At 47.1% G+C, this 27,996-nt stretch overlaps 1 protein-coding gene across 1 annotated transcript in view; it reads left to right on the top strand.

Moving 5' to 3' along the window:
- PLEKHO2 (pleckstrin homology domain containing O2) overlaps positions 1–26,528 on the top strand; it is a 28,797-nt gene extending 2,269 nt beyond the window's left edge. Inside the window, exons 2-6 of the mRNA XM_037394799.1 lie at positions 3,006–3,158; positions 9,768–9,884; positions 16,563–16,667; positions 19,243–19,341; positions 21,783–26,528. Of these exons, the coding sequence (XP_037250696.1) occupies positions 3,006–3,158; positions 9,768–9,884; positions 16,563–16,667; positions 19,243–19,341; positions 21,783–23,009 (1,701 nt within the window). The 3' untranslated portion in view covers positions 23,010–26,528. The remainder of the gene's footprint in view (positions 1–3,005; positions 3,159–9,767; positions 9,885–16,562; positions 16,668–19,242; positions 19,342–21,782) is intronic.
- Positions 26,529–27,996: the final 1,468 nt, after the last annotated feature.

Below are 27,996 nucleotides of genomic sequence, written 5' to 3'. Positions count from 1 at the left end.
AACCCACAGAAATGTCAGCCGCCATCTCTGAGACTCTTCTTGCTTTCACAGGAACAAACAGTCAAGTTGCATCATGTGGGTTTTTACACCCTTAACCTGCATGTGAGGGGTTACAGCAGCTGCACCCCAACCTTGCAGTGTGCTGTGTGGGTGTGAGGGGGAAGCTGCTGCCCCTGAGCCCAGGCAGCTCAGCAGCCCCTGGCACCTGCAGAGCACAGGATTGCACCCGTCACGTCTATCATGCAGCAGGGACCGGTGGAGGCACCGGGCAGCTCAGGCTCAGGTGACTCCTGCACAGCGCAGGGGGGCACAGCCTTTTGCTGCTGTCATCTGCTGAGACCATCTCATCTCGCCTACCCTCTCCTGGGCCGCTCAGCTGGGGCAGGCGGGGGCTTGCAGTCACGGATCCTCTCTATGGATGCTCCCAGGTGCCGAAACAGCTGGAAAGTCCTGTCTCATGTGGAAGGAACCCCATGGCTCCCTTCAGGCGGGTGACTCCAACCTCCCGAGTGGCCCGGGGAGGGGGTGAGCTGCAGGGCCACCGTGCGATGCCATGGAGGGGAGGCAGTGTCCTCAGAAGACTGGCGAGCCCACGGGGAGCAGGCAGCTGAGCTGGCAGCGCAGGCTGCCAGCCGAGCTCTGCCCTAGCTTTGCAGCTCTGCTTTGCACAGAAGTGCAGGCATGAGCCCCAGCTCCGACAAAAACAGTTACTGGGACAGGTTGTTTTTTCAGAGGTAGATGTTAAGTGCTGTGTCTTCACAGGGAGTACTTTTATTTTAAAACCACAGGAGACAAGGTAGTTTTCACTCTGCAGAGCACTGGGAGAAGCCATGGATAGACAGATTTGCCATTTCAGAGAGCCTTTCTCTCAGGTGGGGAAAAAGAACAGCAAAAATTCATCTGCAAAGCAAATAAAACCTTAAAGGAGTAAAACCGTTTTGGCAGCTGTTGCCACTCAAATAAACCCTTCGTACAGCTACATCCATGCAAAACAGCTATGAGGGAGGTTAAAGTTTGTGCCCAATTATCTAAAAATGACATCAAAAGGGTGCTCAATCAGGAAACCAGCAGGTCTATATTTGTGCAGCAATTGATGTTTGCTGAAGTCGCAGATCGCAACTGAATACAACTTCCTGGCAACCTAAAAAGTCAAGTTTAAAAAAAAACCATGCAGTCCCCCTTGTTTCCCGGCAAACTTTTTCATGCTCTGTCATCCTGTATTGTGGCTGTTTCAAACACGGCTCAGTACAATTAAAATAACTTCTACAAAGAGCACCAAAGATGTTACAGGTTTCCGCCTGATTTTCTTCTAGGTGGTACGAGGTTTATTTGAGTTTCTTGTTCCCAGTCTGCACCTGAGGCTACCTACCAAAGCCAAGACTATTCCCCACCTTAGCACGGATCAGAATAAATGTGGACGCAAGGGGTATTTAATCTGGTTTTTGTCTTTTTTATGGGTGTGAGCTCCTTCTTTAGAGTAACAGCTTACCCTGATGGCAGCTGCTATCCAAGGGCGTGTTGGCTGGGAGTCTAGTGCAGCAAAACATATTTGTTAGCAAGACTCTCCTCTGAATTTTTTGAGCTCGTCCATACACACTCGCTCTGTCCTGGCCATAGGAGCGTCCAGCTCTGCCTCCTTTCCATGCACATTGGATTTCCTTATGTTATGAAACATGATGTCTGAGCTCCAGCCACTCCGGTTTGTTTTGTTTAGTTTTCCTACAAGAAAAGGTTTCATTCAGCAGCTAGTGAGGGCCATTTGGGGATGGCTGGGGCTCTGCTTTTGACACGTGTCCTCTTTTTGTGCAAATGTGCTGGCTTTCTGCAGGAGGATTGATGCTGTTAACAGATGATGACATGGAGGAAACTGAGTCGGGGGGTACAGGGCAGGTCCTGGGAGGGGGCTGCAGGATTTGGGGTTGGCCTCCCCTTAAAAGTCACAAGGTTGGTGAGATGTTTGTGTAAGGGGATTTGGCTCAGCGAGGGATTCTCTTTGCCTTGCTCCAGGGAAAGAGGCTTATTTGGTCCACAGGGTGTTGGGAGCAGCCAGGAACTGCAAGGGAGGGGAAACAGGGATCCTGCTATTGCAAAGGCTCTTCCAGTGCGCTGGAGAGGAGGAAGACTCATCTTTAACTGAGTCTGTAGGTGAAGGCAGTCAGCTAATAAGCCTAAGTGCCCCCACTCCTGTCTCTGTTGAGAATATTGATGCTGGATATTCCTGATGGTTTCTTCAAAGCAGAGAAGTTATGCATCTCCTGGTGTTTACCAGGCCTGGAAAGCCAGCAGCCTCCCAGTGCAGGATGCTGGGTCTCCCTGTGCTGCTGCAGGCAGGCAAGAGCAGGCTGTGACAAACAGCAAGGAGCTAAAGGCAGGACAAAAAACCCCTAACCCATTCTTGGTGCTGCCTTCTCTGCCACTCCTTCCCCCTGTCTATAAACCATGCAGGAGCCTGCCAGGAACATTTTAGTATGGATGTGATGAAGTCCTGGTCCTCATGCTGTGGATTTGCCCATGGAAGTTGGTTTGGGGGCAATGATCAAATGTAGAGACCTAGAGAAGAAACTTGTACAAGTGGCCGTAGGCTAAAGTATGAGTGTTGCTAGTGATGCCAGCAGGATCCATCCCCCTGGGTTTCATCAGAGAGCTGGAGGAGCAAAGCGGAGAGAAGGGTGCTCATTTTCAAAGCCTATTTGGTGCACAAGTGAGCAGGGAGTACCTCCACAGAGAGGGCAGCAGAGCCACTGGGGAAATAGAGGAGCAAGGTGGACTTGCTGTCATCCCAATAATGTCCCCAGGGGTGGCCAGGGTCCATGCCTACTCCCTGGTCCTGTGGGAGCTGGTTGAGTGTTCCTCTGGAAGATGCCAGTCTTTTTGCTTGTGATGTGGTGGGGAGGGACCACGTTTGGTGGGTGCTGAGGTCTTCTCTGGGCAGGCTCTCTGCCAAATTTCATTAAATGGATAGGAAGTGCTTTTGATGCAATTTCTTCTCCCTTCTGTCTTTGCAGGATACAAAGGAGGAGGTCTCAGAGAAACCAAAGTCTGCTCCAACTGCAGAGAAGTACGGCTGGATTAAGAAAAGCAGTGGGGGACTCCTGGGATTGTGGAAGGATCGTTACATCCAGCTACGGAAAACACAGCTCGTGGTCTATGAGGATGAGGTATGGTCACAACTAACGGCCTTGAATGAGGGGCAGGATCAGGCCCTTGGTGACACACGTTCCTGCGTTTTTCACTCTTTCCTCCAGCCCATTCCTTTGAAAAAGGTTTCTCCAGTTATTTTCAGGAAGGGTAAATGCTATAAAAAAAAAAGACAACAGCTGCATTTTAGAGTATATTATATATCATAAATATTTTAGCCAGTAAATATTTTGACAGTGCCATTGCCAAAGGAAAAAAAATGGGGGCAGGACATCCTGTGAGAAGGCGAACGGAGTAAACCTTTGGGCGGAAGCAGGATATGTGCTATGCGGTTTTGGCGTTTAAAGGATAAAAGTGGATTGTAGCAGGCTGACTTCCCACCTGCCACTCAAGGGAACGGCAGGCAACCCTGCAGCTGTTTGGCACCCCTCAAGCAGCTCGGATTGTTGCTAGCCAGACTCTTCAGGGTTTTGTTTAGCCACTGATGGACTCAGGGTAAGGTTGTGAGTGCTTGCTGTCCTCCTTAAGCAGGGACACAGTCTGGATTTGGCTCATCTTTTACTTGAGCCAGTACTGAGCGAAGGACCCCTGGGAGCCTTGTCCCGGACTTCCCTAGATAAACTGCATGCCTTAAGTTCATGGCCTCATTAAGAGCTGTTTCCAATCAAATGAGGAAAAAGAACCAAGCTAAATCTTGCATCTTCGTGCAAGAAGAGTTAGAAGCGCAGGGCTGGTTCCTGCTGGGCTGCAAAGGTGGCTCTTTCCCAAGTCAGGCTCTCAGTTCCTGGGCTGGAAGGAGCTTCTGCAAGAGCAGAGTGTGCCCCAAAAGTTAGGAATTACAGCGCAGAACACAAACTACAACCAAGAGAGGTTTGAGATTAGGGGTGGGTAAGTCTTGAGTCTTGCTGGTATATGGTGTTGTGTGCGCATCAGGATGGAGGAGCATTTCCTACCGCATGGTCTGCGCAAGGACCATGTGCCTGTGCGGTGGCTGACCCGAAGGGATCTTGGTCATTCGTGGGTGTCAGAATGATATAAAACCAAAATCACGTAAAGCTTCATGTCTAGCGTGTCAAGGGAAGAAGAATGGGGAAATGTTTCAGCAGTTGCACTGCTGCCATGGTTTCAGGAACAGCAGGACTGACAATGAGTTTGGTTCTCTTTTTTTAAAAACATACTGTTGCCTAATAGATATGTTATGAACAGTTTAGGTTAAAGGGTATTACCTCCTTCCATACACTGAACTCTCCTGCTCTTCCCAAATCCCAAAGCTTTCTGGAGGCATTTGTTCTTAGTTCTGAAATTCACAAAGGGTGCAAGAATAATGAAATGAGAAGTCACCATCAGGTGATGAGCAGCTTGGAAGGCAGGCAAAGTGGCGGGGGTTTCTCTTACACAGAGCGATGCAGCCTGGTCCTGCAAACCACAGACTCCGCAGATTGCTTCTCAGTGCCCCAGACACCTGTTGACTCCAGCTGAAGCTTCAGGAACTCGCAGATTCAAAATCTATAACCATGACGTAGGTTTTTTTAAAGGGCATGCCTTTAAAAACAAGATATATGGAGGCTCTCATTACCGCAAGGGAAAAGAAAGCTTTTAAAGTGAGATTAATTTTCACAGACATTCAGAAGAAGGAAAAATCCCAATCATATAAAGGGTTATTTTATTATCTCAACAAGGAAAATGGCATTTGTAACAACCAGGCATAATGTTTTCTGGTAGCCTGCGGATTGTGGTAACATCCTGTAATAAATTGCATCTGTAAGCTACAGTAGCTACAAGGTCTCATTATTGTAAATAAGGGATCATGTTAATATCTATAGGCTATTAAACTGGCTTACAGTGAAGTCAAATGTCTTAGGAGAGGAAATTGCTCCAAAATTATCTGGTAGCACAATAGGATAGTGTGTGATTGTGCAGACTTACTACAGGGGAACTAAAGGAAATGGCAATTTTCTGCACTCAGGAGGGGTCCTGTTGCCACAGAATTGAGGCAGTTCATGTTTATTACTGTATTTATCTTCCTCTAACGTGAGTTAGGGCAGTGTTGCTGTCTCCATTTTACAATTGCAGAACGAAGTTTTTGAGATGGGAGGGGCCGATGTCAAGAGAGAGTCTGTGGTCCGTTGTGCTACAGCTCTTATTTCTGGAGCTCAAGCTGCCACTTTCCCCACTGGACCTTTTCCACGTACCCAATTTGTGTGACCCTGGAGACAGACGCAGCGTCCCTGACCATCCTCAGGCTGAAACAATTCAAAATAGGATTGTTCAGTACTTGCTGAATTGGAGCCCTGGAAAAAGAAAGGAGATAAAGCCTCGGGGAACAGAAGTAGAAGCATCTTTCCATATGTATCCTAAGTTAGACCTAAATGGGTTAAATGGGAGGGAGGTCAGCTTCCATGTGGGAGGGCAGGTTTAGAGGCTGAATATTTCAGCTCTGAGCCCATCAGATTTCCAGGAACTGAGCTAGTGACTTGGGCGAATTGTGCTTTTATCAGTCCCTCATGTTTGAGCCCTTCCGAAGAGATGGTAATATTGCCTTTAGCAGTTGTTTCATATGCAGGCACAGTTGTTTATACAATTGCAGGAGGCTGGCTGTACTCGTAGCTGGGCTTTGTGTGTGCAAAACAAGAGCAGAGAGGGTGGCCAACACAAGACGCAGGCAATGAGGTTGTACTGTGTCACTGGAAAGTACAGACAGAGCAGAACACAAATTCTGTATTTATCATCATCAATAACAACCTCCTGGAATGTGCTCCAGACTTGCTCTGGGAGTGTGCTTCCCATATTGCATCTGTTAGTCAGGCTTTGGGTTTGGTTTAAAGCAGAGCTACCTCCTAAGGCAAATTGCAGATGGCTGTTGTGTTACCTGGAGCAGATGGGGGGTGAAAGTCACCCCACCGGGCTTCAGGTTTCTTTCAGCAACTATGAAACGAAGGGAGGTGGATTTCTTGTTATCTGCTGTGCCTCCATCTACAGCACCCTACATCCGTACCCTCACATAAATGAAGACTCGGTTAAGTAAGATGTTTGTATGATATCACATACCCAAATGTCAGAAAAGCAGGCACTGACGCAAATATGTACAGCTCTGAGGTGCTCAGATCCTGAGAAACTACTCAGAAATCTCAGGGAAGGCAGGTTGTGTGCAGGCCCACACAGAACCAAGCAGGTTATCTTCTAACGGGGTTTCTTGTCTTGTCTCTGCATATTCTTGTCAGAATAAAAATTAAGCCTTGCAAAACTAGAGAGCAGCTGAAAACCAGGCAATCCTATGCGGAGAGACTACACAGAGCAATTTCATCACTCCGTGGATTAGAGAGCATCAGTCTTGAGTCTGGTGTTTTTTTCCCTCTAAGCAGTGCAGCTAGTGGTTAGAGTTGGTTTTTTGTTGTTTGGGGGGTGTTTAAGTGTATTATTTGATAGGGGAAAAAAACCTTCTAGACAAAGTCTTCCAGAGACCAAAGGATCCACTCCGCATTTAACAGTCATGCAGTTAACATCTGTATTTTGCCCCTGGTAAAGTGGTAGCAGCATAAACCCTGAAGTGATTTATTAAAATGCTTTGAGATCCTCAGCTAGCCAAGTAAATTATTATTTCAGGCAGTCTAGACATTGTACACTGAATAGAGGGTCACAGCCCATGAATGTGTCAGTGAATAGGTCTTTGCTAGAAATTATACCTTCATATAAATAAAAATTTCAGTGAGTCGTTTCCCCCCCTTTTTAACAGCTTTTTGTTAAGGAAATCATTTGCCAAGTGTGATTCTTTGGTTAAGCACAAGCATTAATACGTTTAGGTGTTCAGTAATTTTCTTCTTAAGGGCCAAGCTTACAGACACATACATGTTTAAGTTGCAGCATCTGCTCCATGAATAGCTAATGGAATTGGTTTTCTGCACTAAACCATAAATGTAGTGGTTTCTGTAACAGGATTTGTAGCATCTTATTGATTGCCCCTTACAGCAAGCCCAAAAGCAATTTAAAAAACATGCCCTAAAATCTGTAGAGGAAAAGAGAAAAATGGCCTGAAGGGAATTCCTTGTCTTGATCAAGTGCAGCACCGTGGGATGACCCTGCAAGCTGTGTGTTGCAGGGAGGTGTAACCACTGAGTGAGAACTCAACCTTTGTGTCTCCAAACTTCTTTGGGACACCAGAGACCACATGGAGCAGGAGCTAGTCCAGAACATGTGTCTGACACCCTGTGTCAGGGCAGGACTCTGGAAGCCACATTGTCTCTGTGTGGTGCTGAGTATCCGCCACATCCCAGGAGGTTTAAGGGACCTGGAGATGTTGCAGAAGGATCAGGTCTTTCAGTCTTTGTCTTAGTGGTGCAGGACAAACATAAAGGATCTCTTTGTGACTCAGGTAGGCTCACAGGGGATGGCCGCTTGCCAAGGGTAAAACAGAGACAAAACCCCTGTTCTCGTGCTCCCTGAACTCAGATGCTTTTTGCTTTGCCTCAGACATGGAGTTTCTTATTTCTCTGACTGTTTTCTTCCCCACCCTCCCTGAAGAGGATAACTTACTTGAGGAGTTTGTGTCTCTGAGATGAAGGAGCCATAGCTTGCTCAGTCAAGCCAGTGCCCCTGGGCAGGCAGTGTCCTCCATGTCCCCATCCTTGCTGTCCTTGTTCCCAGGCCAGGCCATAGTCCCCAAGGCTTCTCCAGGTGGGAGAGGGGCAGCCAGAAGGCAAGAGGCGATGTCATGGCAAACCCACAGCTCTCCAGCCTGCCAGGTCCTTCTCGTCCCCCAGCGCGGTGCTCCACTGTTCTTAGGAAGTGGAGGACGGCTGGGGATCAGAGGGAAGGTTCCCCTCCAAGAGGCAGGAAGGATGGCATGGACAAGGAGGGTGACATGGAGCCACTGGGCTCTGCTGGGGACAGAGCTGCCCTCGAGAGCAGGGAGGGTGGGCAGGGGTCTTCGTGCTGGTCTCTGATCAGAGTGCTGCCAAGCCTCCTACGTCCTTAGCTCAGCAAACTTTCACGTTGGAGCGGGTAAGCGCACCGGCCGGCTGTGCGGCAGTGCTGTAACGTGGGCGGTCGTCCACCAAAGGCCAGGATGAGATCACTCATCCCCAAGGCATATATTCCTGACCTCACCCTTCTCTGTCATTTGTTGGCCGCTGAGGGGTTATTATTTCCATCCCTGTCCTTTTGCAGTGACATTGCAATACCAGGATTGCAGCAGGAGCCTTGCGCCTTCAAAGGGCTCAGTAACGTCAGCAGGATTTTATCTGCTAGGTTTTAGGTTTGAGCAGGATTAATTTCCTCCTAGTATACATTTTCCCAGTTCTCTGGTCACGTTCGTCTACTCGGTGTTAAATGAAATAAACAGTAATGTCATTAAAATAATAAACCTAAATTAGATCCAGACATCCCTCAGTGGCTCAGAACTTGCTCTGCATACTGGCATCGGCTCTGCTGGGCCCCCATTCCCAGATAGGAGAGTTAAAAAAGCTAAACAGGGCCTGAGCTCTGCACAGCGACTAAAACGTCAAGTGGTGAAGGGAGGAAATTCCCGCAGCCCACTTCCCTCTGAACTCTCCTTTCCCTGCCTCCAGCCACGCAGCAGCTTCCTGGCTGCAACTTGTTTCCTCATCCCACACCCCGTCTCCTCCATAGGAATTGCTAAATACAAACTCATACCGGTACAAGGAGTGCCTTGGGAGCGGAGCCTGAGCTGGGGATGGCCATAGCCAGCGGTTTTAATTCAGGATGGTAGCAGGGAGGTTCACGAGGCGTGCTGGCTGTAGCACTTCACCGGCAAGAACTGTTTTGCGATTCTCACTGCTTACTTGTGTAATGCTTAGCAAAAGGGAGCTTTGGTCTCTTCTGGGCTATCGAGACTTGAAGAGTATCATCTGCCCAGCGTTACGCTGCGGTTCCTGTTAGGGATGGTGCTCCACAGCTGAACTCAGCCACGCACCACGTGTGGAATTTTAGTTATGTTACTGGGAGAAATGAGCCAAGATCGCGGCCGGCAGTCGTCAGTGGAGATACAGCAGAGACAAGTATTCCCTACTGAGATGCTGGCCCCGACAGCTTTGCTGGCTATACAGCACTGTATTTCCAATCCTAAGCATTTTGACAGCTCAGAGCTTGGCTGCAAGAGGAGTGTGTCCTAGTCGCTTGTGGCTCCTGCTGGCCCTTTTGTTGTGAGGACCAGCCTGCCCCAGCTCAGCATGGCAGCAGGGCTCCCCTCTTGTCTCCGCTGTGCCTCAGGCTTCCTGGGGGGCTGCTTGGACCATCATGATGCTTGTGTTGTCTTCCCTGTGAAAAAGCAGAATAATGTCTCCTGCATCCTTTTTTAGAAGGAGATAGTGTTGCTTCTGGCTGCAGATCCCTGGATGAGGCCAAGAGAGGTGGCAGAAGCTGGTGTTACTGTCCACAGGGTGTTATTTTCTCAGCCACTGTGGACCACTAGCCACAAATCGGCCTGTAGTTTAAAGACTAGGGTGTTTTCTTAGTGAGATGCCAGCCTGATTTATGGGGGCTTGCTGTCTGCATGCAGGTTATAGGCAGAAGAGCTTTTAGACAGATGCAAGGGGAATGCATGCAGAGATTGATAGTATATGATTGATTTCAGCGCCTCCTATTCATAATAATGTTTCATTCCCTCTCTGCAGGATGAACAGAAGTGCATAGAAACAGTGGAACTGGAGAGTTATGACAAGTGCCAAGAACTGCGTGCGCTACTAAAAAAGAAAAACCGTTTCATTTTAATCCGCTCCCCGGGTAAGAAGGTAGGATTGCCTTTCTCATCACCCTCAAGTCTGCTAACTCCAAAATGAGTTCCCAGGCAACTGTGCCCGGAGCAGATGAAAGGCTCTGAGATGCAGCTATTTGGCAGCTGGGAGAAATGGCCTATAGCTGCAGATGGCCTGCAGTGTGTAAGGAGGAACACTACTGTCTTGTAGATTTTCTTCTTGTTGTGGGGAAGGCGTCTTCCTGCGACTCAACTTTGTCTTCTTGATATTTTTCCTGCCTTGTCATTTTCTTTCTTCCAGTACTCCCTGAGCAGTGGAGAATAACCATTCCCGGTGGTTCCCCCATGTGCTCTGGGCAAGGAAGTATCCCTCTCCCAGCTGCACATGCTGCAGCTTTGCCCAGATTCCAGTGAAATCAATGATCCTGATCCATGTACTGAGATAGTTCCTGGAGGTGGAACCACTGATCTGAGAAAGTCCAGCGCAAAGTTACTTGCAGTAAAATAGTTCCTAGGAGAAAAGATTTATTTTGCAGGATTCGTGTAACTGCATCTTTAGCTTCCTGCGCAGCATCTGGTTAGATCCAGAACCTCACCACCAGGCTGGCACTGCGAAGGAGCTATACATCCATCTGAACACTGTGTGCAAGGACATGCTCACCTTATGTTCATCGTCACTATGCATATTTGAAAGTTCTCCTTAGTTCCTACTTATATGCTATCCATTCCAGCATCTTTATGGGCTGGGATGCTTCTCTTGTTGCTTTGAGGCATGACGCTTTGACTTACTTCTAATTTCAATGTGATTTTATTGACCTGAGAGATCTTCCTACATCTCCCCATGCAAATCTGAGAGGTTGTGCAGGACAAAACATACTCATTTCCATAAGAATGTGAACTGGCAAAAATACCAACTTGCCTGCATTCCCCCGTCTCCATTTTGTTTAAATAAATGGAGATTGTTTGGTCCTTGTTGTCATTGTTGCTTATTCTTTCACTCCAGTCACTTAGTGTTTATTCATATAATAAGACCCCAGCTGAGTTCAGAGCATCATTGTGCTAAACTTCATTCAAAACAACAGAACAAGGACTGTCCTGCCCCAAAACACTCACATGGACTAGCGTGGGGGTGGAGAGAGAAGGTGGATGATGTTCATTTTGCAAGTAGGCGCAGTCTGTAATGGGGAGAAAAACACTGTTAAGCACCATGCACCAAAGTGATGGTGGCCTGGAAATTTGCACCCTGGGCTAGTGAGCTCCTGCTCAGCGCCAGATCCCAGAGCAGGGAGTCTCTCCAGTCCAAGTGGAGGTTTAGTGGTTGTTTTGTAGCTTGATTAATCAGAAATAATGTCAATTTTAGATCAAAAGTGGCTAACTCTGGCAGACTTAGTGTGTTTTCTAGAGGGTGGCTTAATAACTACAAGTGCGCACCTATTCCCAGGGAGGCAAATAAAAGTCTGTGTGCTCAGAGATGGGTGGCACAGTAGGAATTATTATTATCTGCCAGTATGTTACTTAGAGAGAAGTGTGTAATAGCTGTATATGTCTCTGCACTTCTGCATGAATCAACACAGGGTGTGAGACCTGTTCCTAAACCTTTCATTTCTTGCTAGGAGAAAGATATGCCCAAACTGTGCCCTGAAAGGGTAACTTCATCCTTTTGGCATGCTGGCAAGTTTACAGTTCCCATTTTTCATGCCACTGATTAAATGGAGACCTAGATAGAGGCTACTTTCTATAAGGCTCTTTTGGTGAAAGGAAGGGCTTCAATAAATGAAAAGTTCCCTGTTTGTAGCTCCCCGCCCACCCTCCTTTTGGCTGGGAATCTGGTGAGGGTGTTGACACACAACATACTTTGGCAGATGTTAGAACAGGCTTCAATTAGGAGGCCAATGTACACAACTGTCCTTCTTCTGTTTTGAAATTGCAGCTGTGGCGATATATATCAGCTAAACATTTTCCATTTGGGAGGCTTGCTGCCATCCACAATTTAAAATCACCCTGTAAGCTGGCTCGCCAAACCCTGCCAGATCTTGCTAGGGTTTTTTTGCCCCCTCTCCTGAGCACAACACTGAGGAATGCAGAAATCCAGTGAGTCTGTGGGGCTTACAAACAAGCTGGGAAAGGCCATTTCTGTTTCAGTGCACAAATAAGAGTTTCCCACTTGAATACAGGGAGTCCAGCTTAGCTGTAGGGGAATCCCAGTTTAAATCTTGGATGGGATATTCTTCAAAAGGAGAGGAGATGAATCAGTCAGTTAAAACTACTCTGCAGCTAAAGTTACACCCGAATAAGTAAGTTGCCTTACTAGACAGTGGTCTTTGATGGATGTACGCCAGATTCTGCTTGCCCTGTTCACAAGGATGACATTTTTATTAAGCTATGACAATATGAGCGTGTCACACGCCTGCACTGGTATGGAACTGAAAGAAACCACTGCCCCCTGAGCTTTGATTCTTCAGCAAAGGAAGCTGGCAGTGTGCAAAAGACCTGCTCTGCTTAGAAATCTCAAATGCTCTGTTCCACCCACAGCAATTAAATGAAAACTGTTGGATGCAGTGAGCTGAGCTAGTAAGAAAGGGCAGCAGCCTTGGCCGGGGGACTTTCAAATGTACTCACGATGCAAAAAGCAGTGTAAATGGTGCTTGGGGTAAACTGCCTGGAGACTACAGAGATTGGCACAGGTCTGGTATTCAGGAGGTCTGAAAGCCTTCAGCTGCAGGGAAGTCTTAAGAATGGGAAGAAAGAGGGTGGTAGCAAGGGAAGGAGTCCATGAGCCAGCACTGCAGCTCCCCGCACATCCTTTCCTAGCATGGCCAGGCACGAACGCTGCACCTGCAGTCAGGGGTGGAGACTTCGAATGCTTGTTTTTCCCTTCGTTGACTTTGGAGGTACCTGCAGCTGCCTTCATCGGGGGCCCAGCCTGGAAGCTGCAGTAGATAGCTGTGAGGCATGTTTGCCCTGTGCATGGAAGAGTTTGCTCCTGGGGTCTGCCAATTTGGCAGAGAAGCTGCCTTATCCCCAGGGATGAGGTAGCTCTTGGTTCAGCTGCAGAAAACCACAAGAATTGCCTAAGTGCCAGTCCCTTGGCTTCCACTTTTCCCTCTATGATCTGACCTGACAAAGTCATGTAGAAGGTGGCAGGAGATGGCCTCACGTCTGGTAGATGGACTTTGGTAGTTTAAGATGTTACTGACCCAGCTCTGTTCTGGCTTCTTCTGGAGGTGACCACCCTGTAACCAAAAGTCAGCAGAAGAGAACACATTCCCACACCTAAACCAGCAGTTCACAGTCCAGTTTAGCCCAGCCCCACTGAACTGGAGCTGACGCAAGGCTTTGCACTAAAACAGCTAAGCAGCAAACACAGGTTTCCGTTGCCCACCCCTGCTGCAGATCAGCAGCATCTAGCAGAACTGCTCAGCAAAGAGCTGGTGTTGGTAAAGGTCTTAAACTGCACCTATACAGTTCTCCAGAGGTTGTCTCTTCAAGCATTTAGTGCAGGTACAACAGACTGACCCCAGAAACACTTCTCTTTCCTGGAAAGCAGGGTCAGCATAGCTATAAGACTGTCACTGCTTGAAGAGACTGATGTCTCCGAGAAGACACGGAGCAATCAGGGAGACCATGCTCGCTGCCGTCATGGACAGTGACCCGTGTGTGTGCCTCTTGTAGCACGACATCCAGCCAGTGATTCAGCAGGAGCTGACTGGCCGTGCTGTGCTCTGAGTTAACTGACAGTAAATTGCGTAGTCTGTATTCACGGCTTACAATGGTCACTATCACATTAAGTTTAGCCATGACAGCTTTTCCTGGCACACCAGCCTATTGTTTATGGTGTGACTCAGTCTCAGCTGGCTTAGCAGGAGGAGAGCAAATGCGTACCCAGTCTGCTGCCTTCTTATATTGGTGTCACTGACTCTCTACCTTAAACTGTTGCCGGAGAACAGACCCTGCTTAATGTTTTGTGGGGAGTATCCATCTTCAGGTGCGTCCTCTGATATCTGTGAATACTCAATTGAGTAAAAATACGGACAAGATAAATGAATTTGTTTCTTGTTTATAGCCAACCTGGGGGTTTCAGATTAGTGTATAGAGCTCAGCCAGCCCTTTGGGGAGCTGGAGGGCTGTTTCTGCTGCTGCCTTGGGAGCATCTTTCCACAAGTCCCTTTCCCTCACCATCCGTTGAGTCTGCCTTTGGTGGTTGCAGCGGTAGGTCAGTGATACACTGTGCGGCAGAGGGTTGCATGCCAGAGGGACATCTTGGCTTCTCATTAATGACAAACCATCCCCCCAAGGCTTCGCTCTGCACTGCCGCAGGGTTGCTGACACCAGCGCTTAGTCACAGTCTTGGAGGCTTTATTTGGGGCCTGAGAATGAGGCACAGAAAGTGGTATTGGAAGAGGAAGCTTGAAGTGAGGCAGGAATCCTTCCCTTGAACAACATGTACGGAGATTTCTAAACCCTGGTGCAGGCTGCCAGGTCTTTGCCAGGCAGTGCAGCAGCTCAGCTGCTCACAAGTAGAGCTTTCTCATAAGCTTTTATAATCACAAAGCTTTGGGGCAAAATCGTTTCCAAACAAAAAGAAAGTTTTAAGCACACACAAAACCAGGCCTGCTTGGACTAAAACAAAATCTGGCTGTCACTCTGTTTTGGAGCCTTGCCTTCCCTTAGGTTCCCTGGTTAGCGTGGCCCTTCTGCACCCCAGACAAAGGGCTCTTTTTCCAGAGGGCTGTGGTTCAGGCCCTAACCTCTTCTCTGAGCTCTCAGGAAGACATGTGGTCCCATCACCTTATGTGCAAACTAATTGAATAAATAATCTTTCCCCAAATTGCTGCTTAACTCCCTGCTTGCCATGCTGGCTGTGAGGGTCTGGCACTTGGTTGCTGTGATGTGCACATGTAAAACCATGGCACTGAAGCAAAGAATAAATGTAGAAGGGAAGGGCCGTTGGTTTCTAGCTAAACAACAGGAGTGAGTGTAAGGAGATCAGGCTTTAGTTCTGCAGAATTTCTGGTGGTACCTTCAGAAGCTGCTGAGACTCAGAACAGTTGCTGCTTTGTTGTGCCATCAACAAAACAGGGAGCTGCTAAGAGCATTCGACTGTCAGTCACCATTAGCTTTGTCACCCTCGTTTTATATAGCCCTAGTTTCATATAGACACTGCTGTGATTTCAGAATGTGCGGCCTCATTTACAAAAAGGCTGGGACCACAACACAGTTGTAAGCTCTTGAAGGCAACGGGAAGGTGCAGAATACCTATAAGATACTTAACATTTAACAACCCCCAAAAACTATTCCAAACGAGACTCCACTAGTATGTGTTGTGAATGTAGTTCACTTCCCCACCTGTGAGAAGAAGTGGATAATTGCAGTTGCTCTGAAAAGTAATTTGTGAAGCCCCCAGATATTGTAGTGATAAGCAGCAAAGAAAAGATTATTGGGGGAATCGGTAATTCTGTTTTCAGGGCAGGGCTTGAGCAGAGTGCAATCAGTAGGACATACTGACCCACGAGGATAAAACACACAATGGGATGGCTCTGTAAGGAGTGCTGCTTGTGTCGTTAAGGAAGGTACTAGCAGGAACATGCATAGCAGGCTGAGTTAGGACTGCCCCGGCAACGTTGGGATTGTCTAATTTTTAAGGGCTTGATTTTTCAACTTTAATAATGTTCTTTAGCAGAAGAGTATTTCTGTGTGCCTGTGCAGTGCGGATTAGGGCACTTCAAGGAGCTATTTGGATCCAAGCCAGTCTGCCATAGAGCCACCTGTAATGTGAAGATGATACTGCTCTCACCTGAAGTGTACGTTGGGGAAAAGCTACATAATAATAGCGAGGCGCTCAGAGAACACAGCAGTGAAATAAATAACACCCTACCTATTGCTCCTGCTGCGTACAAGAAGAGGTTCAAAACACTGAGCAAAGCCACGGGACTTCCCTGGCAGAAGGAGAGAGCTGGCTGGCTGGAGGACAGGCCATGCAGTCCCACCACTCCCTCCTTATTTGTGTCCCATGCTTCTTGCCAACTCCCTCTTTTATGGCCAACTCTTCCCTTCTTCTTAGTACAGCTGTTCAAACCCCAGAGAGTGTATGTCTAGTGTCCACTGCTGTATTTCTTCATTTGCAAACAGAAGATATGGTTAATTTTTTCACTGACTTTGCCCTTATGCCTCATCATATCCGTGCTCAGCTGAATTGGGTTTAGTGCCACCAAGGTCAGAGTCCCAGATTCCCGTATCAGTTCTGTTCTGCAGAGCCACAGAAAGAGGGAAGCAGGCAGAACCTGCTGCCCGCAGCCCTCCCATTGCTTGCAGCCTGGGGGGAAGTTGGCGATGAAGTCCTTCATTGCATCCGAACCAGCACAAAATTACTTGGACTTTCAGTCTGACTCCTTATAGTCAGTGTCACTGTTTGCTGTGCAACTCACCGCTGCTCTAAGAGCTATTCCAAATGTTTTGCAGAAGGACGAAACTCTTACTTTCTAACTACTTTAGTTGCTAGTTGCAAAAATAAAACTACAGCAACAAACTGTTCAGCATAACAAAATCCTGTTCATGAGAGCTATGAAGTACTTGGCAAAGCACAAAGGAATCTGTAGTTTAAACACAGGCTGGAACTGGATGTTATATAAAAACTGAAGTGATATCCAGAGAGCAGAGCTACCTCTCTGGTCCTGACAGGAATGCTTAGGCAAAAATTGACTCTCTGTTCTTGCAGGTTCATGATATCAAATTTCAAGCTCCAACTTTGGAAGAAAAGGAATCATGGATAAAAGCTCTTAATGAAGGGATCAATAGAGGCAAAAACAAAATATTTGATGAGGTAAGAGAAAAAGTGTTCAAACTCCTGTATTTCTCTGTCAGTTCTCATCCGCTGCTTTTTTAGCTAAAAGCAGCACTTGCCCGAGCGCCCATGCTCCCTGTCCTTCCCGCATGCCAGCCGTGGTCAAAAGAAAGAGAAGGATGGTGTGCAAAGCAGGCCAGGTTGCTCCCCTGAAGGCTGGGAGCTTTAAACCACTTCAGTTCCGAGCTCAAGAAAGCAGAACACGTAGAGAGCCATTTGCACCCTCCTACATCTCACTGCCTTTCCCTTTCTCCTGGCCGGGATTAGATGCAGGGAGGCCCAGGCAGCTGGTTGAGTAGATGGTGTGCCAGAGGGGTGGTCTGTGCTGCTAAGAGCTAACATCTCATCCAGAGTCCCATGGGTCGCAAGACCTCACCAGAGTCAGTGGGAGATGGTCTGGTGACTTCAGTGGGTTTGGGATCAGCACATGCATGGGAGTTCTCCTCTCCTGGTGGAAGCGGCTGGTGCAGAGAAGCAGCTGCAGCGCTGAGTCGTGTAAAACTGGAGCTGCAGCCCGGAGACTAGTCTTGCCCACACTGCCGTGATCCTCAGCACCAAGCAGCCTGAAGGAGATGAAGGTATTTGGTTAGGACATGGCCCAGCCTTCAAGACTGGAAAAATCTGAAGTGACTCAGTCCACCAGCTATTCCGCTTGCAGTCTGGAGAGAAGTCTGGTGGAAAGTTACATCATGGCCCCAGCCAAACATGCCTGCCGCTCAGCTGGCCCCAGCACACCTGCACTCCCAGATTCTCCTCCCACTCTGCTGCACAGACAGAAGGATGAAAATTGCACATTCTAGAGCCTGACTAACCTTGACCTGCTCCCTGTTAGCTTGTAAATCAGCCCTGGACTAAACCAAAGGAGCAACGTCTGTTCTGTTGTTGTTTCAGTAACTGAAAGGAAGTGCACAAAACCACCATCACAGGAATGACACAGGAAGAAATGGTCAGGGTAACAAGGGGACGAAGCAAACAGCAAGATCTTTAACAAAGGAAATGAAAGCAATGAGTAAAATTTTTGAGAAAAGGCCTAAGCGCTGCAGATACGGTGCTGGAGACGGGAACTCTGAGAGCTTGGGCTTTGCTTTTATTCAGAAGGGGGCAAAAGCAGGAGGAGAGGCTGGAACATGCTCCTTTTTTTGCTTAAGCAAATGGCACTCAGTGTCAAGGTTTTGCTGGTAGTGGGACGTAGCGGTTCCTCAGGCCCTTGGACCAAGTGGGAAGCAGCACGTGGGATTAAAGGGACCAGCTGGGACCAGCAGCAGCCTGAGATGATAAAACACAGCAGCAGAGAGCTTAGCAGCCAGGTCTGCTCTCATGTTTCAGCGGGTGGGAGATGTGACGTCCTGTAATGCAGTGCAGCTCAGCCCTTGCTGGAGCAATCCCGCTCGGGGTTGGAGCTGCCTGGAGTGGCACAGCACGTGGCCGTCTGGTGGGCAGTGAACTCTGCACACCCCCTTGGCAGCACAGCAAGGTGGGATCTCAGGTCACCTCCCTGGCCTGTGGCCTGGGGTTATCCTCCTTATGAGGACCTGGGCTCTCAAAGGGAGCCAGCCTCTAATTCTCATTCATTCCAGTAAGGATCAAACCTCAGATTTAAAGCATTTCTGCACAGGCCAGGCACAAGCTAATGGGTCAAGCCCTCAGCTGGCTTGGATTAGCTGTTCTCTGCTGAAAGAGCTGTAAACCCACTCTGCCATATCAGCCAGAGACTGGGACCCATTTTCTCCTTTAAATCCCTATTTCACCTTTGCCAGCTTTCCTACTGTACAAACTTGTGGTACAAAGGTCAGCAAACCAAGGACGCACTGATGTTTCCACCATCCCCAGTGCTGCCCCTCTGTGTGGAGCAGGCTCCAGCCCTCAGCCATCATGGCATGGGTGGGTGGGCAGTCACAGAGCCGGCACAGAGAAATACCTTGCCAGGGGGCTGGGACTTCTCTCCCCACATGCAGGAGGCAGTGGATTTCTCATCTGATTCCAGGAAATAAATTTGTTAATTCAGCTAGAGTTGCAATTAATCCAGGTCACTGCTCACACCTTCTCTTCAGCATCCTGCAGTCATTAGAGCTGTAGAAGGAAAGGTCTGTAACAACGCACTGCTGATACAGTTCACAGTCAGGTCACGGTTATTAATGAGCTTTCACCTCGTAAGATAGCAACAGCAGTTTCAGCGCTGTGCTCTGCCACATGCAGGAGCTGGTCCAAGCCCAGGCTGCAGCAAGGACAACAAAGCTGCCTTGTGTCCTTCCTTCCCTGCCCCTTAGGTAGAGGGGAGGTTAGCCATCACAAACTTCTGAAGGCTGGGTGCGTTGCTTTGGGATGTCTGTTAGATGAACAGAGCTCTGTACAGGACAGATACCTTAATATCCCTCACGTACATGCAGAGCTTTGCAGGCGGACTGCAACTGAAGTCTGAGGCAAAGACTGTAGTTGTGAAATATTCATCCAAATGCTGCATCCCTTCATGTGTGACTGAGAATTTTATAGACATATCTTAAGAAGTTAATGGCCCTTTTCCTTTTTTCTTTCCCTCCTCTTCTCCCTTTTAAAGGTGAAAGTAGATGAGAGCCTTTCCTTGGACCATGTAACTCGGGACAGGGTGAAAATGACCCACGGACGCAGGCCACCCACGAGAAGTCACCTGAAGGAGGTAAGGGCATGCCCCTGGGGTGAGCCATCTCCCCAGCTGGGATCACAAGAGCTGCTCCATCCACTTCGGTACAAAGCCCCAGGGAAAATCCCAGGTACAGACAGCCCAGAGAAAGCTGACAAGGGAAACAGCTTCCTCTGGGAAAGACTGCACCAGCACCTAATGAAGCTCCAGGTTCCCATAGAACTGTAGCTGCTGCAACACATTACAATATATTTAGCTTTCCATAACTCATGAGCTGCTTCACCATCTGGTGAGAGCCATTATAGTTTCACTTTAATCAGAAGAGACGAAGCTCCTATATTTATCTTCTAAGAATTGATGATTTTGTAGCCACAGTGGTCTAAAGGTATAAGAACTGCATGGTTTGTGGGGAGAAGCTGTATTTTTTATTAAGCTAACTGAAAAAAGCAGACAAGCTTTCAAGCTTACAAGCCCTTCCTTAGGTCTGAAACAGAATACATTATTCTCCCAGGCAGTTTTATGGACTAGCCTGTCTACTCTTAACTGACTTTCTGGATCTGTGACTTAAAAAAAAAAAGAAAGAAAAACCAGCACAAAATAAACCTGCAGTTCATTTCCATGGGATATGTTCTTACTAATGTGTGATTCCTGTGATTTATGAAAAAGTTTCCACAGACAGATTGATATTTCAGCAGAGCATTAATCTCAGCCAGGGTTTTTAAATCAAACCTCCTTTCTTCAGACTTCTAAGACTCTGACTTATGTGTCTGCATGGCACTCAGATGACCCTCGTGCAGAAAATGAGATGCCCCGAGACTTTTTACTTTGCATGGAAATGGAGGGAGAGTGTCTCTTCTAGAGAAATGCATGGGAATGAATCATAGATTCCCATCCACTCCTCCAGAAAACCGCAGGAGAAAACATGACAAAAGTCACAGCAGCACTGAAGTGTGGATTTTCTGTTGCCTAATATGGGTTCGGTAAGGCAGGAAGCCCTTCCCTAGGCACTAAAAAGATCTCTCTCCCCTGCTCAGCTCACTGTGTTCACGAGATACCTCTGAGGTTAATACCTGTAAGACCTCTCACCTTCAGCCAAATTCAGGGGAAACTGGCTTACAAGTTCAGAAGCAGGAATGAGGGGAAAGGGAGTGGATAGAGCCTGCAGAAATATGTGTGTCGTGGCTGCTGGCTGCAGTATCATGAAGGAAATGGGATGAACAATGATTTCCAGTATCAAAGCCGGCCAGGTGAGGATGGGTCAGGGCCAAGCTGCCAGGATGCAGCTTGCCTCTGTCTCTCTGATGGCCTGGAAAGGCAAAGAGAGATTCTTAACTAAACTCTGCACTGCATAAGTCTGGCCCTGGCTGCAGCTACGCCTTCATGTGGTTTTGGGTTCACACAGGAACTGTCACCCTGTTTCTCCCTCTGGGGCACTGAGCTTGCACACTGCAATGTCTTTACGAAGTCCATCCTTTTTAGGAAAAAAAACCCTACTAGAGTGGTTTCCACACAGCCTGTGGCTTGAAGGAGGTTTAACCAGCTGAGGCTTGGTCCCAGTAAGACAGGGATGACATCAAGTTAGAGGAAGCAAGCAGAAATATTGCAATAGTATCCATGGCCAAGCAGTCCAAAGATCAACTTGGTTTATATGTTCAAGTAAAACTATGACAGTCCCAAAAGCAGAAAGGAGGTGTGCTTTGGGTAGGCGTGTTGTAAATGAAGGGGGTAGAGGGATTCAGCTACCACAGGATAAAGAATTAAAATATAGCAGAGCTGACCACTTAGCACCGACAGGAAAACCAAGAATTAAGGTTATTGTGGAACAGGCTTTGAGACGTTCTTCTGAAGGAAGTAGTAAAATAAGTTCTGTCCTTTTGTCCTAATTCTTGACTGCTTATGGTTACTGGCTTTTGCACAATATTCTCATGCAAGTTGCTGCACTGTCAGTCAGAAAATAACAGCAAAATGCCCGTGACATTCACAGAATGTACGGGTCTGGGGGAAAAGCAGGACTGTGCAGGGGGATCAAAGTGCTTCACTATGCACTATAAGATTTGCTGCAATGTACATGACTTCACCCAACTTTCTTCTTTGTTGGGTGAGATGTTTGGGACTGATGATTATCATAGCTCATTAAATTTTAGCACAGCAGATCACATTGGGTTTCATTTACCAGAATAACGGAGGTAGAGCTGGCTACGAATGTTAGAGGGTAGCACAGGGCGATGCTGCATGGAAGAAGCACAAGCTCCATAGATTGCTCTTGAGCTATAGAAAAAACTGCTCTTAAGAGCACCGCTTTTGTTATCAGTCAGGTTCTTCTTGCAGTGTTGACAGTTCTTAAGTATATATGGGGTGGATGTGTGAAGCGGCAAGCCCTTGCTTGCTGTGCTGGTTGTGAGGGTCTTGCACTTAAATGATGGAGCACAGGATTGATGATGGGGTAGATACTGAAAAAGTTCTCTCTTCTATTTCAGGCTGCCAAGTCTACATCAGATGGTATCCTGCGACTAGATCTGGATATAGTGGACAACGGACCGCCAAACTTGGATTCCACCATCAGTGAAAGTGACAATGCACCACCCCAGAAAGAAACTCCAAAGCCACCTATGCCACCCATAAAACCCACTGGCACAAAAGAAGACCAAGATGCAGGGAACAATGTTCCTGACCAGGAACATAAAAAACCTCTGTCTCCTCCGTTGCCTCCAGATAAGAAGCTTAAGGAAGGCATAGCATCAAAGGACAGTGTAAATGCCAGGGAAGAGGACTCTGTAAACCCAGAGGAGAATATGGAAGGATCCCAAGCACCAAGTGAGGAGAACAGAGAGAACCTCATCGAGGTCAGCAACAGGGGCATAGCAAAAGCACCAATTCCTCTTCCAGACAAGCTAAAAGTAGCTTGGGACCAACCAGTCCTTGAGCCTAAAAACACAGAAGACTTGAAATCATCAGGAGATAGCAGCAAAGACAACGTTGCCGAGATTGCTGCTGCAGATGTTACAAAGCCTCTGGTTCCTCCTAAGGTTCTATCAGAAAAAATGCTAGCCACAGTGAACTCCAGCCATGGTGATTTGGAAGCTGGGGGCTGGGAAGACCTGGAGTCTGACAGGTCCAAGCCCCCAGTGAATGGGATTGCAACCAGCGAGGTAGCAGAGTTCACATCCCCAACAGCTGAAGCTGAAGAAGGAAATGGGAGAACCTCTGCCAAGAAGGAACAGCAGACTTCAGCAGAAGAGATACAGACTTCCTTAGCTACAGAAACAGACCACGACAGTGTAAAAGCAACTGTGGAGGAGAAAGAGTGTGCAGAAAGCACTTCAGGTCTCAAACCTCGCAGTTCTTCTCTGGGAGACTTGCTGTCTGATTCCAAAAATACACAGAGAGCACTTCCAAGCCAAGGTTTCCCCAAGGGTTCCCATCAATGCTTAGCTAAAATGGAGGAGAAAGTTGCTAATGAAAGGGAAAAGGCAGAAAAACTTCTGCAGAAGGTTTTGCGTGAAGGGTTGGAACAGGCCCAGGAGGGGAATGGACCCCCAGTGATGGCAGAGACATTGCTCAATGAGGCAGTAGAACAACTTCGGCAAGCTACACAAGTTTTGCAAGAAATTAAAGGTCTCGGAGAACTGAAAAAAGAAGCAACACAGAAACAGAAAGAAAAGCAAAAGGATCTAGTGACTCTTTATAGAAGAAGTGCTCCCTGACATACGTTTCGAAGAGACTTCTTTCTCAAAATCAAAGCTAAACATTTGCCATTTATGATTTGTACCATTGCTAGGCCAGTGTGTAAAAGGTGGTGTTTTGCTGTGCACACACCACGTTTATGGGACAGAAATGAGCTTTCAGTTATAGCATCTTTTTCTCTTCATGTTGTACATACCAGTTCAGTTCTAATCCTCTTAGCACAGCAGAAAGTTACAGGACATTGAACAGTTTCAGAAATGTGAATGCTCTTTAAGGACTATATCCAAAGTCCTTTCCATGAATCAGGCCTTAAAAATTACTAGTAGTCAAACCAAGCCAGATTTTTGAAAGGAGCAGAATGGCTATTCTAGCAAAAGCCTCTGTCTATTTGTATTTACAGAGAAGGAGATACCAAATTACACTGGCACTTATCTGGTTTTCCCAGTTACATCACTTAAGGATAAATGTAGTCAGTGTTTGTTCACTTGCTGGCAAGGTTTCCCTGACCACCTGGCCCAGTGTACATCTGGGAATGTAAAGATAAATGGTTTAATCTTCTCCAAAGATACTCATAAAACCACATCCACGATTAAAAAGTGACCTCGCACAGAGGCAAACAAAAACTGGCCAGTTCGTGGCTACAAGTCGTGTCCCCAGACCTGGAGCAGCTGTATGAAGCACTGAGTCTGGCTCTGCAGAGCTTCAGGTGTGCTAAGCACTGTGTAAGTGAACACAAGTCTCAATGCATCATTGCTAGGCGAGTATTAATTGTTCCTGTTTCATTAATAGGGAACTGAGGCAAAGAGGTTACACTTGGCCTTCGAAGGAGTGTCTTCTGGCGACGGAACACATTTATTATTGAGGATCATACCTATCTGGTAACTCTGAATCCCCTCATCATTGTAGGGAACAATTAGCCAGGCATTTGGAGAACTTGTGTCCAGGAGAGCCCCAGGAGCTTCTTAGGAGAGCTGTCATTAGGAAGCTGGGATGTGTGTTCCTTTAGCTGTAGGCTCACTCTCTGTGTTGTCTTGGGATGTTAACTGACAAGAGCATGCATCAGGCAGCAGGTCTGGGTGACATCCCTCTTCCTATTTAACATGTCTCTACCTGCTGTGTCCTGGCTAGCCTGAAAGCCACGGTTTGGCACAGACATCAGTAATTGGAGTACATGGAGGGAAAGGCTTTTTGCACGCACAACTTTGGGGCTGGTCCCAGTGGCTTAAGTACATTAAAATAAAAATGCATTGCTACAGAAGGGTCTGAGGAAGGCATTGCAGAAGGCTCCGGCACAATTCCCACAACTTCCCTGCCCACCCACTGAAAGCAACCACAGCTCCCGTGGTCTTTCGTGATTACAGCTGTGATAAAATCATGTCTTTGCATCACTGCTGTATTAGGCCCTCACCTGGGCTGGGTCCCCTCCCCTAATCTCTACAGTTGCTCTTGATGACAATCGTGTGACAGCCTGAAGGGCTTCTCCTTTGCTTGAGCCAGACTCTGGAAGCATGGAAAAGGGTGATCTTCCCAGTCTGGTTTTAAGGAGTGACATGCTACCTAAGATCTCGTCTCTTATTTGCTGGCCCTGCCCTCTTAGCTCACCCATTTCTTTTTCTTCTGTTCTTTCTTTTATAATTTCCCAGGTTCCACAAGGCTGCAGCAGGCTGCAAATACCCTCCATAGCAGCAGCTCAGTAAAGTTCCATCTAAGCCTCTTCTGAGGCTGGGCAGTGGGCACTTCAGGTCTAAGCACAGAAATGTTGGTTTTGGGCTTCCAGATATCCTGGCTTTCACCGCCCAGAGCCAGCAAGACAGGTAGCGACTAGAACTGGTGTTTCTGCCTCTTTTGATTAAACCAGCCTTGGTTTTAGTGGTCTGTCCCCCTCTCAAGACAGCCATAGACATTGCATGGGAATTCACTTGTTATTCTCTCACATGGAAAGTTCTACACAGTCAAAACACTCAGGGCTCAGGTGCCAAAAAGCTCTGCTTTGAGACAAAAAGTTTCCTACGTCCTAAGCCCACTCCCAGGCACGCAGCCTGGAGCAAACTCTGGATCTGTGTCATTTGCTGCTGTAGATTCAATGTGAACCATGGGTCTTATTCACCTTTCCAGACATACTTAGGACAAGGGCTAATAACACAGACAATAATCAGTGCCTATCTGCTATCTAAATGTATTTTTCTGCATATGCACTTTTGTTTACCGAACACTGTGTGGTATGAATGTGAGCTGTCAGAACCTGGTGTGCACTGGAAGTCAAGGGACATCAGCTACAGAGAGCAGGGAGGCTTTTGCAAGATGCAGTTCTTTAACGAGAGATGAATTAGATGGGGGAAAAAACAGTTCACACTCACAGGAATATAACCAGGGCAAACTCTGGGTCCAGGTTCACATCCCAAAGCTGAAGCCATTCCTAAACTCCAGGATGGGCAAATCAAAGCCTGGAACTGAAAACCCAGGAAAATGAAAACAGCTTATGGGATAGCTCAGTCCCCTAATTTATATACAAAGGCTTTTGCTCTCACAGGTGTTTTGTTGTGGCAGTATGTTCTGTGGATACTTGTCTGACAAAGCGCTGATGAAAATACCCAGACATCCCTATCTGTTACAGCCAAACCTACAGGATGTGCTTATATTTACTGTATATTTTTATATTATACTGAATATTCTAATGAATAAATGTCTGACATGTTACTGAATACCCATCAGTAGGAATCTTAACAGGTAAAACACCCTGTATCTGTTAAGAAATGGACAAGTTAAATCATTTTACAAGCTACAGCTAATTACTGTATTTGCTGTACTAACAGAACTTACTAGATTTGTATTATGTCTTGTAAATAAGTATAACTTAAGTGGAATCTCCATAGCACCCAGTAACTCTACTGCTGAAAATGCTATGTTAGACACTCTTTGGTTTTAACTATTTTTTCTAATAGGGTTAGTAGTTTCATCGTAAAATGTCTAGCCCAGCTGTAAACCTGATGCACCTGGACCTTGCAGGAAAAAAAACCATCATGTTCCTTCTGCAGTTTTCCCACTTTTCTTCTCATTCTGGTCATAAGCCAGGCTGTGCCTAGGGCTGGGGAGTGGGTTCTCCTGCAGCTGCCTCCTGGGGTGTTTTTACATCATCCTCTGAAAATGGCAGTGCTGGGCAGAGTCAGAGACAGGATCCTGGTCTGCTCTGACCTTATACATTAAGTCCCATCTTCGGGGTATGCCCTGCTACCGTGCACTTTTTTTTTAATCTTCTTTTAAACTTAACATTTAAACTTACATCTAATTTCTGGCTGCACTAAGGCTGGTTTTCTTGTGCCTGAAAACCCTCTGGGCATGAAGCGCTGGGGCTTGAGTCTGTGTTTTGGGCTGTGCCGCCAGGTTACATGTCTGTGACAGGAAGGAAGTGAGTTTGCAAGCAAGCAAATGTGGATGGCTATCTGAAAAGCAACTGCTGCAGCCCGTGGAAAGGCAGCACTTTGTCTCCTGCTTGTAAAGAGCTTTGAGATTTGGCAATAAAACCCCCCTTTTAAATATCAGCTGTTTAAGAGCCATTTGTCCTAAACAGGAGCAAAGAAGATCCACCAGCAGCAGTACATGGAGGCTTTACCCTGGAGAAGGGCATGCTGTACAGGCTGTGGTCAGGCTGGGGTGAGCTAGATGCTGTGCTAACCGCAAGTCTGGAGGAAGGAGAAGTGCTGGGGGCTGCGGCTGGCACAGAGCTGGAGCTGCTGCTGCACACAGTGCAGTTCCTGAGTCATCCCTGCCTGCCAGCTTGGCTGCCTTGGCCAGAAAGCACGGCCGAGGCCAGGATATGCTCCTGCTGCTTCTGGAAAGCAGTGGGCAGCATCCTCATTGCTGGAGACCTCACCAAGTGCAGTCTCCAGCAGTGCTGTCTGGGCAGCCCTTAACATCTTCATGTGGACTCTCTGTTGTCTACAAAATGTTGAGCTAACTCAGCAGTCATCCTTGTGGTGGTAAGCAACACCAGAGCCTCATTCCTCTGCCCAGATGCCAGTAAGCTACAGGAAGATTCGTACCATAGTGACTGCTTCCCTTTTGTGACAACTGGGCAGGAACTGGTCAGTAGGTTCAAAAGTTACAAGGAAGCAGGGAAAAGAGTGCAATATACACGCCATCCTATTGCACAAGTTTGGCTTCATTTGTCTAAAAAAAACGTGCTTAGCAACTCCTCTAACCCCTTGCTGGGAAGGGGGCTGTACCTCAAAGGAACCTCCAAGACACAGGGTTTATTTCTATAGATACACTGTAAAGAAAGGCACCCTCTTCCTCTCACACTAAGAAAACAGACAACACATCGCATTCTGGCCTTAAATTGTTGTTGGTAAGGAAGGCAAGTGTCTAGCACCACATAAAACATGATCTAAAAAAATGCAAAAGAAAACATACATAATATTGGCATATGAAACATTTGTCTAATTCCTTTTAATCCAATGGATAGTCATGGGTTACTGGTTCAAAGAGACTATGTTATCATGTAAACTGAAATAAAAAATGCAGGTCTTAGGTTCCGTCCAGTGATTGCACAGGACTCAATAATTTGCAAATGAAAAAGAGCAGAAAGAGCTCTTCCAGTCCCAGGGTGCCAAAAAATTTACTACAGCATTGGCTGCTCTACTCAGATGACTAATTATTCTTGCTATTAAAAAATGTGGGTTTTTATCTAAAATATGAGTCATCAACAGTGAAGCTCTCCAAGACTTGCCCTTTCCAGTTTAAAGAGACAATTTGCAGGCACAGAAGATATCCACCATGTTTAGAGAATGGAGATCCCCGTTTTTTTATGATATGCAAGTTCACATAGTTCAGAAAGCCAGTGCTTAATTTATTCCAGGAAACTTAGTCACCATGTTCTTCTAGCACCTTACCTCATGGCTAAGCAACCCACAGTATTCCTGTGACAGCCACCAATGTGATGTTACAAACCATTAACAATTTCATTCTCAGCAGCAGTCCTGCTGCCTGCGATCAATGCAAGGTACTTTA

This window comes from Falco rusticolus, chromosome 7, assembly GCF_015220075.1.
Source record: "Falco rusticolus isolate bFalRus1 chromosome 7, bFalRus1.pri, whole genome shotgun sequence".
Classification (NCBI taxonomy): domain Eukaryota; kingdom Metazoa; phylum Chordata; class Aves; order Falconiformes; family Falconidae; genus Falco; species Falco rusticolus.
This window is presented reverse-complemented; position numbering and strand designations above follow the sequence as displayed.